The sequence below is a fragment of the Thunnus albacares genome, chromosome 16 (genome assembly GCF_914725855.1).
Source record: "Thunnus albacares chromosome 16, fThuAlb1.1, whole genome shotgun sequence".
Lineage (NCBI taxonomy): Eukaryota > Metazoa > Chordata > Actinopteri > Scombriformes > Scombridae > Thunnus > Thunnus albacares.
In genome coordinates, this window is record NC_058121.1 from 9,913,037 (window position 1) to 9,929,539 (window position 16,503).

Genomic DNA, 16,503 nt, shown 5'->3' on the forward strand with positions numbered 1-16,503 from the left:
CTACGTGTGTCTCAGTCAGGGAGACGTTCATCAGAAAATCTCCCTTCGATCTCATTACATAGAAATATATAGCCTAAACATTTGTTTAACTGCTGCACTCACTTACCCAGAGACAGGTGTATATTTAGCAGATTATAAATGCAAAAACAACTGGTCTAAAAAGCTGCAGGTGCATTATACTGCAACTGTGATACAAAAACAATCTTAATTAGACTGTTGATTAGATGTTAGATGGATTATAAGCAACTTCAGGAATAACAGTTAGTGGCGCCCAGATAACCTGTGTTTACTCAGGAACAACAGAGACAGTTGAGGCAGTTGTGGTTCACAAAGAGTTCACACTTCTCACTCTAGTCAAATAATCCAACTCCAGCTGATTACATGCAGTGCTCTGACCCCACAGCACAGATAGAAACCAGACAGACTTTCAAAAATTTGCTGCCATGCTGGAAATGGAAGACAGTGACCACAATAGAGCCATGTGAATAATATACATGCTTTAATATGGTGGCTACTGATTGACTGGAAGGCAAACACTGGAGCAGTGATTCTGCCGCCCCCTCAGAGGAATGCATTCTTTCTCTATTGTTTATTGAATTTGACTCCATGTGTTGCAAAAGTTCGGAAGTTGGGACATTTTTCAGATTGCAGGTGAAATGACCATGAAGATATCCAACAAGCACTGTGGGTTAAAGTGTATCATGATGTGTAATGATATTAAAATTCCATGGTATTAAAAGGGCAAATAATGAAATAATTATTAATGAATGTGAAAACAAATTATAATGTTTGGGTCTATTTTTTAAAAAGAATTTATGATCATTATGATTAATGGGTGAATGATGTAGTATTGCAAGGTTTCCTGCAATGTTTTTATAGTTAAGGCATGCTGCCCCGTCTGGAAAAAGACCGCCTCTGCTGACATCATAAAGAATGAATACTTTCATGAAATAAAATATTAACTTTTAGGGAGGATATGTGTCTTAAGATAGGCCATCATCTACTAACTAAATTGATCTGGGTGGCTCCTCAGCTAAACTGCGTATTATTTGTATCACTGGACAAGATTTTTCTCCAAACCTTGTTGCTCTTTACATCTGAGCATTTACAAAAGACAAAGATTATGATGTGACAAAATCAAACAAAACACTTGATTTACTGAGGATGAATCTTACCTTTTTGTCCAGTTTTAGCCAAGTGAAATAACCTTTGCCATCCATATACTGAAGTCCAAAGTACCAGACCTCACGTAACCCGATGGTTTTCACCACCTACAGATAGAGAAAAGAAATGAGTTTTAAGTAATAACTTTGAAGATTTTCATTTAAATAAATGTTCGTTAAGTGACTATCTATAGCCAAATGAGGTAACACAATGGTGACTGAGCCTGTGGCCCATTGATGAAAGCTCTTGCAGCTCTTTGCAGTATTATGAGTATTACAAACTGGGTGTCAGTGGCGACATTCCCGGGGAAAAAAAAAAAAAAAATCACAAGCAGCACACAGTTAGTGACACGTTTTCCATCACCCAGCAGTGGTTGGTCAACCAGAGAGGGTAGGCAGAGCTAACACAACAGACTTGCTCTTCAACTCACTTGTGTGTGAAACGGCTTACTGTTTTTTCCAGTCTCTGCTAGCGTTGCGAGTTAACAGTTACTGACATCACACAGGAGACACTGTTTGGATCTTTAGGAAGTGAGATCCAGAAACACACCTGTAATTACCGATTATCGCCATAGGTGTCACCAAAGAGAACAAAACGGAGATCTTTGAGAGTGCTACTTTAAACACACTCCATGGAACAGCGCTGGTATCAGGTTTTCACTTCACAATACCAAAATATGCCCTGAAACAAAATATTATGCTTAATTATTTCTTCATAAATTGAAGGAAAGAAATAGGAAAATGTAAACGTGTAATTGGAAGAGTTTCAATGCTTGATGGCAGACACTTTGATGTTGATTTGGTTGAAGTAGTAGGATATCAACTTTGACCAGATTTAAGACTGCATTACTTCAAAGAAAACACCACCTGCTCTTCCAGCGAACACAGAATATGAGATGATGACGTAACTTCAGTAGTTAACAGAAAGAACTCATGTCCTCACACCTCAAAAATCAATGAGGTAATTTTTCCAATAAACGTAAATGAATCACTGATGGATTTCTTCCAGCAGAGTGAGAAGTTATGAAAGGCCTTTAGTGCTTCACAAAGGCTGGCAAAGCAGAGAGAATCTAACCCTAAGGTGACATACTCAGGTACAAGACTTTTCTAGTCGACAAGCCTCATAGTGTTACACATTCCCAGGTCTGAGCATGGAGTTGGCCAGGTTTACGATAAAAACTGCATCCAAATACATCTAAAACAAACTACAGTACACTCTAAAACACCATATGTTTGTCTGGAGGAACTCAGCTAATATATGATAGATTCTTGGACTCAAATGATCCTTGTATACCCCTTGAAATTACCAATTAAAACCATCATAAACAATCATAACCTTTACTAGTAATGTTCCGATGCTTCAGTAACACTTTTGACACATCTGAAGTAACACTTAGTTCACATCTGTCTGTCTGGTTCAATACACCACAGCACACAAGAGCATGCTTAGGACTAGTCTTTAACAGAGTGGTCCTATTGTTTGACTAGTGAGAAGTGATACTGTATAACGAGGGCGTGCTGCATGACTAGCATCCTGTGTTTGACTGGAAAAGATTGAGAGGGCTGCAGCGAGGACTCCAACTTACAGTCCTGTAAAACTGCTCGTTATTATCTTTTAAAAGGCAGATTATGAGAGCAGTTTTAATTTCAACCTCACTTACAATTAGGTCTGACCATAGAAGAATGTTTTCAGATCAGCACTTTGAAAGAAAATGTTTGACTGTGCAGCTCAGGCAGAAAGTAAAAACCCACTTATAGATCTGGAATAATCACTCATGCTGCAGGAGGAGCTGCCATTTTCCACTGGCTTCTGAGAGAAACCTCAACGACCAGAGGCTCTTTATGGGCTTCAGAGAGGCAAAGCGATTTTTCCAACAGTACCATGTTGGAATTCATGTTTTTGTGTCTACGTGTGTGTGTGTGTGTGTGCCGTTAAGTTAGACAATCTTTGTGCCGGGCCCTTTTTGAATGAATCACTGCCAAATTCCCCACCCAATCACCAGGTGAGGTGCTAAGTTGCCTGGGTGAAGTCTTAGTCAACACGCTGCTGCTCCGGCCAAGCCCATTCCCAATGATAAGCTCCAGCCAAGGTTAAAATTAAAATCAAACTTGCCCACTTTGTCGCTAACACAAAATACAGGGCAGGCTGACCTGTGGGAGCGCAGATGAATGGCTTTGATTCAGGGACGTTTTCTGATGGATTGTATTTAGCTCGACAACAAGCACTAGAAGGGGGGTGAAATGAGAGAGCATTTCATCTCACCTGTAATGAAACACATAAGGACTCAGAGCACAACCAGCCCTTTCATGGTGGTTGTGCTTTGGGGTCTGCAGAGTGAGAGGCAGAGAAACACAGTGGGAACACATAGATACCTTAAGAGTTATGCTTGTTTTTCTCCATGGGTAAGTAACCATTTTTCCTGGGCAAGCTTATTAACCTTTAACAACATCACTGTGGTAAAATACGCCTGTACTTCCGCTGACAAATGGGTAAACCAGCTTTAATGACATGTTACACATGTTATGAACACCTGCTGACAAAGGATACTGAAAATAATACAGTTCATTAGAGGAGGATTAAATCTGAATCTAGGGACACAGGTTTACTAAACTGACATCGCAGCAGGTTGGTTTGGCAGCCTGCCTTGGCTTTAATGGGCTGCTAGTTCATTCCAATGTACATCAAGAGGTCCTAAGACTACTGAAATTAAAACACTCCAATGCAAAATGGAGAGCAGCTGCTTGCGAAATATATTTGTGACTGTAACCCAAAAATATAGAAGCCAAACTCCTTCAGAGCAACTCTTTTTATAAGCTGTTACAAGCAGCAGGCACAAGTCTGTTTCACTCTGGCAATGATTAAAAACTGTAAACTCAGTGAAACATTTGTAGTCAGGTCGAATTCTGTGTCGTCAGCCACTTCACACTCATTTTAGGTTGAAGGAGTATACGTTGCAGCAATACATAGGAACAGTTCACATGACTTAGTGAAAGTGAAAGACGAGTGAATGTCCCTCCGTCTGGTTTATAGGCTCTCGGGTCCTGTGGTGAGAGAGAGGAATGCCACTGGGCTGAAACAGCATTACTCACTGCATCCTCTGGGCTGAATAATGCCGAGTCCTCCAGCGACTGAAGAGGGAAAGGGAGGGGTTCACCCAGTCAGGCCTCAAACAGGGACCGGCACAAAGATGAAGGAGTGTGTTTTGAGGTGGGGGGGGGGGGGGGGCAGCATATACTGGCCCAAAGGAAATGGGTTTACTAGTGTCAGACCACACATTCATTGTGAAGCGAACAGTAAAGGGAGTGTTACAAAGCCAATATTTTAGAGTTAAATATGTAAGAATAGTTCTACAATACTAGAGCTAACAAGTAAAGCCATCATGCAGTATGTTCCCTCTCTTGACTTGGAAGAGCTTTGCAGCAATTCTTTTTTTTTTTTAAATTCAGCTTTGACATGTGGGTTGGGTGTCTGTCTTTGTTGGCTCTGAGAGTGAACTAGTTTCATATTTTCCTCCTGGCACCTGTCAGCCAGACTTGGATTTGGTTCAAGTTATTGCTGAACTGTTAAAAATGTTGCCATGTTTCAGCTGTTAAACATCAATCTTCCTTCTGATTTTAACCAATCTAAAACAAAAGCTGAAACCAAAAGGCTTTTTGAAACTACATTAGTAAAATAGAGAGCATTTCTCTAACTGAGGCTCCAGGCAAAATGAAACGAGCAGCGCGCAGGCAGATGGAAGTTAAACTGCACGAGGGTGTGTAGGGGAGTGGCAGGCATTTCTTTTTAAGAGCGGCATGACAGGGACTAAGGCTATGATCAGTGCTGACCACACGGGCCACACCAGGCCTCACGCTGGCCCTAGGAATGAGCTCACTGCTGTTACTCAGCATTTCCACAGAACCTGTCTAGCACTCTGCGACTGTGTACTTGTGTCGTTGCACCTAATTACTGCCAAAGTGCCCGTTTAAAACTAAATCATGCCGGTGGCAGACTTCAGGGACCAACCACTAAAGCTAAATGTCAGTTGAATTAATCTGCTTCCAATGTTAACCGCTGCTCAGACCTCAGACAAGGTGTGAAGCTTTGTAGACAGTTTCCCATGCTCAAATTAGTAAACTGTATCTTTGCACTAAAATGGAGCACTGAACTGTCTCTGACACTCACAGGGAGTGAGTGATTATCTGCGGCACACCCCTTTGAGAGCCATTCTAACAAGTAGGCGGGGGAATTCACCAACAACTATAAATAGAGAGATGTCAGAGGTGAATATCCTGGGTCTTTAGCTATTCTTTCCTTTAACAAAACCACACATGGATGGTTTTAGAGCTCTGGCCACTATTCTTCAATCAATACAACTGTCATGAGTGCTCAAAACTAAACAAACTCCATCCATACACAAGCAGTTACATCTATAGCGCACAATGTCTGAGTATGGCAACATCACATATTGGATATTCAATTATTAATTTTTTTTTTTTTGACTAAAATGTTCTCTACGGTGCTTCTGAGATGAACAGTGAATCCCCTGACGTGCAGCCACAGTACACACAGCCGGCGACACCAGCTATTAAAAAACGAGTTATACAGGAAGTGGCTAAAACAATGCCTTTCCTCCTCCGGTGCTGTCACACAACCTCAGACGAGCTCACGCTAATGACATGTCATCTACTTTTGGATTTTAGGACCCAAGCTTTGAAATAGTATTGTTCAAAAAGCAGAGGGAGAGAAATGAAAATAAGATTCTTTGCTTGACAATAGTCAACAATAGAGCCTGACACTACATACCTCCACTTCTATTTATTACATAACCAGGTCTGCTGTAATGAACAAACATTAATAAAAGTGCTAAGAGCAATTTGAGTGCCAATGATGGCTGCATTCATTCTTTAATAAATAGAAGAAATGTGTTCTAAAATGACTTTACATTACTATAAAGATAAAATGCTTTATGTTTTCTAAATAAGACGTATCAAGGAGATTACAGACATCACAAAACACAGGTGATCATTTGCAATAATCATGTCCGAAATTAATATCTTCTGTAAATAAGCGTGTAGTAAGACTGGGGAGCCATAACTACAACCACAATTTTCATATGTCCTTCATTATTGCCACACCTTTCACTCTGTACAGAGGCTGTGTAAATTCCTCCCACACTTCATTCACCACTTTGCTGGTGATTCTACTGATGCCATTAATCATGAGTTTAATAAATGCCTCAAGTTCTTTTTGCTCACTTATGTTAAACTGTCATTTTTCATCACAGGAAACCATTTATAATCATCCCTGAACCTCGCGGGGAAGGCAGGCGCTGATAAGGATACTTGAAGCCAAAAGCTCCTCTAATCTCTTCTGCAGGAGATAACTTTTCAGACCTGGAAGTAATGAATGGAAAGAGCTTTGGAGGGATGATAATGAGGGCAGACACTTTCTCCTGACACAGATCTTTCTCTGTGACGTCAATCCAGTTATCGGACATGATGAGGAAGGTTAGAGCAGTTTTATGTGGTTTGTAGTGATGACAGTTGAAATGTAAAGCTACAGCAGAGTATAGATGAACTAATAACTAATCTAAATTTGACTCAGTTTACTTTATTCTACAAAGTTCTTGCACATGAGTCTGCGTCCAATCAAAAACCGACTGTGTTTGTTGATATAAATTCACCTGATGAAGGTTTGAGAACCGAAACGTCAATCAAGTACAACAGATGGACACTGTGCAGGATTTCTTGGTTCTTTCAAAGTGAAGCACTTTCTTTGAAATACTTTTTGTTAAATTAAAAAAAAAACATTTCAAGGAATAATTCAGCATTGTGGGAAATAAGCTTATTTGCTTTCTTGTCGAGAGTTAGATTAGATCAATACCATTCACACATCTGTTACTGGCTGGGACCAGTAACTTCCTGGGGTCTCTACTGGTTGCCTGGCAGCTGCTCCCAGCCATGGAATAGTCTCTCACATAATACAATTTGTCATTTTTACACTTTGGTTTTTGTACCAATCACACAAATGAGATATAATGTGTTAATGTGTGAGCTTTAGAGGTGCTGGTAGGCAGATTTTATTATATTTTGACAAGCTGGGTTAGCTGTTTCCCCCTGTTTCTAGTCTTTGTGCTAAGCTAACTGGCTTCCAGCTCCAGCTACATATTTACCTTACACACCTTACAATTCTCATCTAACTCCGCAAGAAAGTGTATTTCCCAAAATGTTAAACTAGTCCTGTAACTCTCCAAATTATTTCTTGTGTAAGTCCTGTATGTCCTGCTTTTTTATACCAATCCTCTCCATCAAAATGGCTTTATCCAAAAACCTGATTTCCAATTTGTTAATCATCTTTTTAGAGTGATCCTGATAACACATTTATGGGTCGATTTTAATGCTGGAGGTCAATACAGCACTGATATGCAGCATACCTGGTCAAACAGCTGCTTGCCGGTGGTGCTGGGCTGGACGGCAAACTCCAGCTCAGCGTCCATGGTGGTGACGCGAACATTGACCTGCAGAAAAACAGGAAAAAAAAGCAGTTCAAAACATGACCGGAGCTACAGTACAGTACAGAGAGGTTCCTCATAGGTAAGGACCAATACGAGGAAAAGCGTGGCAAACTGCAGAGCGCTGCTTTCATGTGTATGTGTGTTAGTGTGTGTTTGGTAGGGGGGGGTTGTATTTGCAGAGTAAACACACAGGACTCCGTGTTTATCTCAGCCCTCTCAAAGACAGATGTGCTGATTGAGGAAAATCCTGCTAAAAGATCTTAGGTGTTTGGGTAAAACATTCAGTGTTGGCTGTAAGTTTTAAATTCAAGTAGCATATGAATGTTTGTTTGTTGCATACAAAATTAGAAGTGGCATTTCTAGCACTAATTCCTCATATAATTCATCAAGCTAACAAGAAGCTCCATGAATGTTGTTCTGAAATTACAAATGGGAGAACAAGACTACTTCAGTTGTTGCCTCCCATTCACAGAAGAAAGGCATGTCTTTCAGTTCACTGGTTAATGATTGATCAGAATGACCTGCGCATACAAAAAAAGGTGGTCCATCTAACTGAAACCTGCTTCATGAGCAGAGAATTTAATGTCCGCTTCTAGAAATCCACCAGAGTGATTAATACGCAATTTCAAAACCATTACAAATAGCATGACTGGTGACGTCAACTGTGGGCCATAATGGAGAGAAACAATATTATGTATTGTAGATTCAGCCAGTAATCGGCAAATGGCATCTGAATTTCACACAAAGGCCATGCCACAATGCACAAATATTTACAATCGCTGCTTTGAGGTAATGCAAATACTGAATCTCTGTTCTGTGGGTATAATGTCAAATGTCTCTGGTATTTGCGGGGGGGTTATGAAAAGACACAGATCCTCCGAGTATTGTGGCTGAACTTATTAATGCCCAGTGAAAACGATACAAAGAGGTTAGTGGACACAGTACACAGAACCCTCCAGTGACATCTTTCATCTCCAGTCCATTGTGAGCGGCGCAGAGCCTTGGCGGTGAACAAATTCAATGACGCCCACTGGAAAAGGGATGTCTGGGCTGCAGCAGTGACTGGTCTGGTGACTCACAGCTACACAGATTCCTCCGAAGCTACACAGGCTGAGCAACTAACAGACAGACTTAAATCCTGCAAAGAAGGTAAATCCAATCACAGCGTTGGATGGCAAACACCTCTACGCTGTGTTGTCAAGGATACAGTAGTCTAGACAGTGGATATTCAGGGATGCCCCATTTTTTTTATCCATGTGTCTGCTGCTGTCAAGTAAGGTTAGAGGAGAGTTAACTAACTTGGTGCTAAGTTGACTCACCCAGGATGTGTGTCATGGCAAACTTTTGCTTTATCAACAAAATCAAAACGATTGGAGCACTCACAACATGTGCATGCAATTTGAATCAACTATCCAACAGAGCAGCTTACACCAGCTTCAAGTCAGAGCTAAAAAGCAAGGGAAGGAGGGGGGGAGACGCTGCAGTTACTTTACACAGCAAAACAAAGATCCCCTTTCAGCTGCAGTGCCCCAGCGGTCCCTTCGCTATCATCATCTGCGTCCTAGAAGAGGCCAGATTACCAAAAACTACAGCGAAATTGCATCAGAACTGATCGGAAACTGGCTGACTTCACTTGTTTAAAACTGATTGTGTGATTTGGGATACTTCTCTCAACATCACTGTATAAATTTACAGCAGCTACAGATGGAGCACCTACTGTAGAAACACACCCTGACCAGCAAGAGAATGGAATATGTGAATGTGTGTGGATCGGGCAAGCCAACAGAAACCACTGAGTGAGTGATATCTGATCTCAAAGTAAGTCCTCCAACGGTAACTCACAATAAACTGAGGCCATTCAGAGCGGTAAAGAAAACATGACACATATGCTAAAAATACACTGGGCAGGGACCCAGAGTTCCACAATGAGCAACTTTAGTCAGAGGAAAGTACAGGCGTCTGTATTAACTGTATAAACCCCAGTTTCAAATCATTAATGTACTAACTGACTCAATCATTTCTTCTACAGGAGCGTGGGTTTCCCAACAGGTTTTCACACTCTCAGAGGAAGCCACGAAGCTTCGGTAACTAAGAAACAATGACAACTAGCAGCATCAGCTCTATGGTAACAAAGACCATGCAGCAGAAACACTAGATTACAATATATTTTTAACAAGATGAGACATAACAAGGCAAAAAAAAAAAAAGACTTCTTAACCCTTCAGCCTTTTCAAAGTTGAGGAGCTGCTCTGATGAGGTGGTTAAACTGTAAATAAGTTGCATTCTTCAGTGAGGACCTTTCAATATTTAACCCTCTGCATAGTTTGCATGGTTTTACAAGAGTCTTGCAATGGGAGTCACCATGGGGATTCTATTGAAATGGTCTGAGAACAATATAGCCATAAATGACTGCTACTATTTGAGTCTAGTGCGGCAGTACAACATGGATGGAGAGAACAGGCCTAATGTTTCTTAAGGCTTTAGAACGTGACATAAGAGCTGCAACTAACAATTATATTCAAAGATGATGTCTTCAAATGTCTTGTTTTTTCCAACTAACATCAAAAATTAAAAAATATTTAGTTTATAATGATATACAAAGTAGAAAAACAGGAAACCCTCACATTTGAGTCTAGAATGAGAGAATATTTGGCATTTCTGCATGAAAAATGACAAGTAAATGTATCAATTAGAAAAATGATTGCTATATAATTACTTTTTTTCCCTTCTATGATTGATTAATCAATTAATCAACTTGTCATCTCAGTTCATAGTAACATATCTTGTGAGTGGATGTTAATAGGATAAGTCAATATTAAACATGTGTCCATTGTGACCATTTCTCATTTGGTGAATCAGGACTAGAGGGCGTTCCAGGCATGATTGAGTAATCAATTATTTAAAAAAGACAAACACTAACAATAGAACTGGACATAAAGAGGAAACACCCATCCATGTTGATCGTTGCCACGCCTTGTATGGTTTGTGTCACGAGCTGTGACCACAGGAGAACAGGATTTTGGGAGAGCCGAGGAGCTCTGTCATTCACTTCTGACAATGTGTCATTCAGATAAGTGAAAACTGAGTCACAGAAGCAGCAGTACAGGAGCCTCCACGCTGCTCCTTAAATCTGGTCCAACGTCCTGCCGTTGCATTGTCACACAATGTTGGAATGTTTGATATCCTTTCAAAATATCTGAGCTGTATTCAGACTGCCTGTAGGCTTCTGCGCCGCTTAGCATCAGATTTAAGGCAAGTTAGTACGTTATACTCTTTGATTTGCATTTATTTTATCAATAAATTTAAAAACTTTTCCATCACTTCACATTAAACTTTAATGACTGTACTACAGCTGTCTAAAGTAGGACAACTTTTGAAGGTATTATGACACCAAAAATTTGTTTTAAAGGTTATTTTTGGGGATAAATTTGCATTTTATCAGTGGCCAGTGAAAAAAGATAGAAAGGGTAAAGAAAGAAAGACATGTGGTGAGGACGCAGGGTCTGGATTCAAACCCAGGACATCATGTGTATTTTATGGCAAACAAGAATAACTGAATGTAAACATTATAAATCTAGAAAACAAATCTAATATTTCGACAAAATCTATAAAATCCGGGGCTCCCATAAGAACCCTTTCTTTCTTTTTTGCATACTGTCTGCACAAAAACAAGATCACGTTAGTTTTACAAGGCTGTTATTTATTGTTTACCTCCATTCTATTTAAATATGACGCACTAACATAACTCTAAATAGCTTGTACGTATCATGAGGCTTATCAGTAGCTCTTGGTGATGATGCTCGACACTCCCACACCCACAATCCCCACCTCTCTCGACCATTATACTGTATGTTTCTGGCTTCAAGCTTGAGCCACTGATACTCTTCCAACTAGTAATCTAATTTCACAGTTTTTCAGGAAGTCAGAGTACAAACCCTTATTTACATATTTCACCAATACTAAAAGTGACAGTCAGCATTTCAGGGATTAATCTGAGAGTATGAAGCTTTATAGAGCAAACGGCATCAAAGGAACAACTTCATTAAAACAGACTTAGTGTTCTATTCATATTTCTCATGGTATGTTGGAAAGGCTGAGCCAGTCATGAGTTCACATATTGAACAGTCAGTACTAGGATCAAATTAAAATTGGGGTTTGAGAGTTCTTGATATCACGGAAAAGAAAATAAAGTCTGACACTATCGACCAAAAAAGTCTGTTCTGTTGCAACTGCTGCTGTCAGACAGTAATGGTGTCATTTCCGCGGCGACGCTCATGACAACCCAGAGGCCATTCTAAACAAACCAACAACAACAAACTTGATGACTCTGACCAGGGTTTTAGTCATTGTCATCACAAAATGCTGCACTGCTCAACCTGTCAGTCATGATCTGACCAGGCAGCAAAGTTTGATTCAGTTTTTGTCTTTTTACTAAAATCTTTCCCAGTTTGATCAAGATTGTGTTTTAGTTACTGTTTGTTTTAGAGCTGCAACAATTAGGCGATTCATTGAATTTTTCAACTTCAATAATGAAAATATATGTTAGTCACAGCCCTTGTAGGTTTCACTTGACCTTTTTTTTTTTTATAAAGAACAGAGGATACAGAAAAGTTTGACATGTGAGGTTTAGACATACCTCATGGGTTCGGTTCAGTGGTGCTTTTTAATTAAAAATGGAAATATGCTTCGGGCATATATCCATGTCGAGCAAATTCCCATCACATTTTCCTTCATACTCTAAAATATACACATGCTATTATACGCCTACCAGAAATTTCCAAACAGTAAGCTGAGGGAGGGACATGAGCCATGTGCGACTGTACAGTATGTAATAACTGGGGTGGGGCAAAGAGAGTCAGGAGAACTTGAAGGCATAAACCAGGACATCTTAATCAAACATAATGACTGTTTATATAATCTATTTCATAATGACTGAAAGTAAATGAAATCAATGTACAAAGTATCCATAAAGTCACCTAAATGATTCTGGGAACCCAACTTTAAATGGCTAACATTTCAGCCTTGAAAATAACGTCTAATAACTGAGAAAATATCCTGTTTTCATCACAGTCTCCCAAAATTATAAACAACAGATTTTCCACCAGCCTGTTTTATGATGTTGGACAAATGTACAAGATTACAGAGCATGATTTGTCCATCGATGAAAGCACATTATAAATGAAACACAGCTCAAACTGTGCATGTCTAGAACATAAGTCTCACAATTGTTCCAAGCCTTCCAAAAGGAAAGTGGATGATGTTGTCATAGAGTACATATGGGACACCCCCAGGATATGAGCAGAGCATGTGATTTGAGTGGTGTTCCCCTTTTAACACAGGACCTACAGATAAGTGTCTACGACATTATATCCAACCCAGTGAAAAGTGACATTGTTCTGACTCAGTGTATAAAGTCTTAAAGTTTTACTTGGGAGTTTAAAAAGAAGTAAAAATGTAAAATACAGCTCTTAAAAGTGAGGAAACTACTGTGATAGCATCACTTTAACACTGACAATCTGTCAATCTCATCAAGTGATTTAAGATTTTTTACTCCAAATGAGCCATTAAGTAGTTACCAAACATAAACTAAAACCGTTTAGACCTGAACAAGTCTGTTTTAAATCAAGCTGTCAAAGCTTTCACTCATCTATGACGTTTTATCAGTATTAACATGCTCACATTCACTGTAACAGATATTTAACAGTTCACATAAAATCTAAAGGTTTATAATCTAATATAATTTATTTGAATGTAAGAAAAGATGTGAAAACTCCAACTCAAATAGAAGATTGTACTGAATTTAGGAATCTCAATCCTCCATTCAAGTTACATGTTGTGTTGGTTTGAATACCTTTAAAGCAGCGATACAAGCAGTGAGAGGAAATATCAATAAACCAAAGGGGCTACTTACCGCTTTGGGCATTTTTCTGTCCTTTTCCTGGCTCTGTGCGAGGAGCTGCTGTTAATAAAAAAGTGTTTCCAAAAAAGAGACCTGTGCTCCGTGTGGCTGTAGTTCTCACTGTACCTTCCTGAAAAGAGAGAAAGAGGAGAAACGAGTTTCAGCCTCTTCGGCGTTACTTAAACCCGGCTGAGAGACGACAGTCATCAGGATGAATCACCAAAATCGTCAAGCTCACAGCAGCCAGACACACAGAACAGGAAGAGCCCGTGCTCTAAAATAAGAGCACAGGTCTGCCAAGATGTTAAACCATACCAAACCTCTGACTAACCTTAGCCGTCTTTAAGCTTGAACCTGAACATAACAATTTTCAACTTTATACTAGAGCTGAAACGATTAGGCTAGTCAATTAATCGATTAGTAGATGCCAACTATTTTTATAATTGATTAATCGTTTGGAGTCGTTGTTTAAGAAAAAAAAATCCCAATTCTCTGGTTTCAGCTTCTCCAATGTGGTTTCTATGATAGTAAACTGATTGTCTTCCAATTGAGGACTGTTGATTGGGATGAATCGTATCGGGTTTTGGGAAACAGTGATTTTTCACAATTTTCTGACATTTTATAGCGTAGCTAAAGAGAGTTCCTACACCTTCTCATTACCATGAATGAGAAAGTATGTCCGAACTTTTAACGGAAACTGTATCTGTTGATTAGTTTTCAAATTGCTTGTTTTTACAAACCAACGATCCAAAATCCAAATATAATCAATTTAATGACATACAGTTGAAATAAGTAGCAAATCTTCACATTTGATAAGTTGGAACCAGAAAATGTTTGGCGTTTTTGATTGATAGAAGACTTTAACGCTGCAAATAATGATTATGCGATTATGATTTTTGACAAAAATATGAATCATTTAGTCTATAAACATCAATACAGTGTAAAATGACTGTCACAACTGTCCAGAGCCCATGGTGGCATCTTCAAATGGTTTACTGTGACCAGCAGTTTTAAGAACAAAGATATTCTGTTTGCAATTAAAACAAAGAAAAGAAGCAAATCTCCACATTTGAGAAACTAGCACCAGATAATGTTTAATATTTTTGATTGTTACATAACTTGAATTCCCTCCATCAGGCCTCATATGTAATATATTATTTGATCACAGTGCCTCTATAATGTAGCAACAGTTAAGGACCTATTGTGTGTATTTCCAATGAAACAAATTATATATAAGCTTCAGGGGGCCTGTTACTTCCATTTTAATGTTGTATAAGCATCGTCCAGGTCCCCGCTCCTCTGTTACTCAATAACGACTTTACTCTGGAGTTGAACATCGGAAGTCCCGCAGTTTAATGCTAACTTGACATGTTGAATCATGCAGGCACCAGGTAGGTTAAATATGCCTCACCCACTGGCCACGATAAAGTTATAGCACCCACCCTTCTTTCTTTTAGCTGCTTAATTTAACACCACTGTTTGCTGACAAACACACACCCCAAATTAGATTAACGGGATACATTCACAGTTTTGTTTCTATTTAATAACGTCGCTTTAAGAGGAAAGAAACACTGTTGCTCCTCACTACAGATAACCATCAATACTCAGCCGCACTGTAACACTTTGAGGTTATTGCAGTATAAGAAAATATAACAAAGTGAGTATTGTTCACGATAGACTCGTGTTGGTGTTATGGGTGAAATGGTAACACACCCACAACAACAGGGAAACGATTTCCAGCCCAGAAAACGAGAAAGTCCACCTCTGCGCTTCTGAACCTCACCGACAGCGATTTATCATAATAAAACAAATATCACAACAGTATTTAACTCAGGCTGTAAATTATGTTGCTGCCTTTTGTCGCCGGCGGCGCATGAGCTTCATCTTCATCCTCACTGTGTAATCCCGCAGACACCTGTTGTGAGATTTGCCTCCTTTGTGGAGAGCAGCAGAAAGTGCGCGGAAAAAGTGCGACAAGTAATGTTTTAGTGAATCTCCTTGTTGTTGTTGTAAATTTCGGTCAGTACAACAGACAGCTTGATCCACTTATTTAAAAGTCTTACCGGAGCTGAGGAGCTTTGGAGATCAGCAGATGATTATACGGCGGTCTGAAGCTCGCAGCCGCAGATTCCCCCTCCCTCTGTTCAGCCAGGCGCAATATGGCGCTCATCCATCCCACTGTGGCGCACAGACGACCGAGACTGTTCCTGCTGTCACCGGTAAACTGGGGGAGCGCTAGTTCACAAGCTAGGGCCCCAGGGACCGCCAGTGGACTTTTTAGGGGGCCCCCCCGCAAAACTAAAGGTAGTTTTATTATCACTAAGGGGCTTTTTAACTGAAGCTGGTCTTTCCTCATCCACAGTTTTGTTGGGTTAAGGTTTATCTCATCAGTTTTTTTTCTGAAAATGATGTTAAAGGTTGTTGGCATGGAAAATGAGAGTCTTGCATCAACTCACCATGATGGTTTAGGGGCCCATAAAGCTAAAAAGCTCATGAAGATGTCACGTGGGAGTGCACCTGAATATTAATCATTGTGTGACTGCTGGATAACGAAATATGGATTTTTGACTTTTTCTGTAATTGTCTGTTTGGTGTAACTATCATGATTTGCCTAGTGGTTTGACATTATCATGTTTGAAAGATCAAAACTAGAAGTGTGTAGCCTGCTCTATGTCCCAGTTACACACTTTAACTGGGTCAAATGTCATCCAGCACACTGTAATGATCACTGCTTCTTGGTTTCTACACGCATTAAAGCTTAATCTTTTATAACTAAATACGATTTTAAATAATTTCTTTTTATTATTTTTATAATTATTCTATCTTAATATATATTTTTTGGATTTATTTCCATTTTTATGGCTAAAAACAGTATTGAATAATATTCACATTTAGCGTCGCAGACAATAAGTGACAAACCATGACATGACATAACATTCAACAT

The 16,503-nt window shown here is 39.5% G+C and overlaps 1 protein-coding gene across 1 annotated transcript in view; it reads right to left on the reverse strand.

The window, feature by feature from the left end:
- Nucleotides 1-15,743, reverse strand: part of ezrb (ezrin b) — a 31,067-nt gene extending 15,324 nt beyond the window's left edge. The window contains exons 1-4 of the mRNA XM_044377158.1: nt 15,623-15,743; nt 13,572-13,689; nt 7,580-7,663; nt 1,176-1,271 (exon numbers count right to left, since the gene is read on the reverse strand). Of these exons, the coding sequence (XP_044233093.1) occupies nt 1,176-1,271; nt 7,580-7,663; nt 13,572-13,583 (192 nt within the window). The 5' untranslated portion in view covers nt 13,584-13,689; nt 15,623-15,743. The remainder of the gene's footprint in view (nt 1-1,175; nt 1,272-7,579; nt 7,664-13,571; nt 13,690-15,622) is intronic.
- Nucleotides 15,744-16,503: the final 760 nt, after the last annotated feature.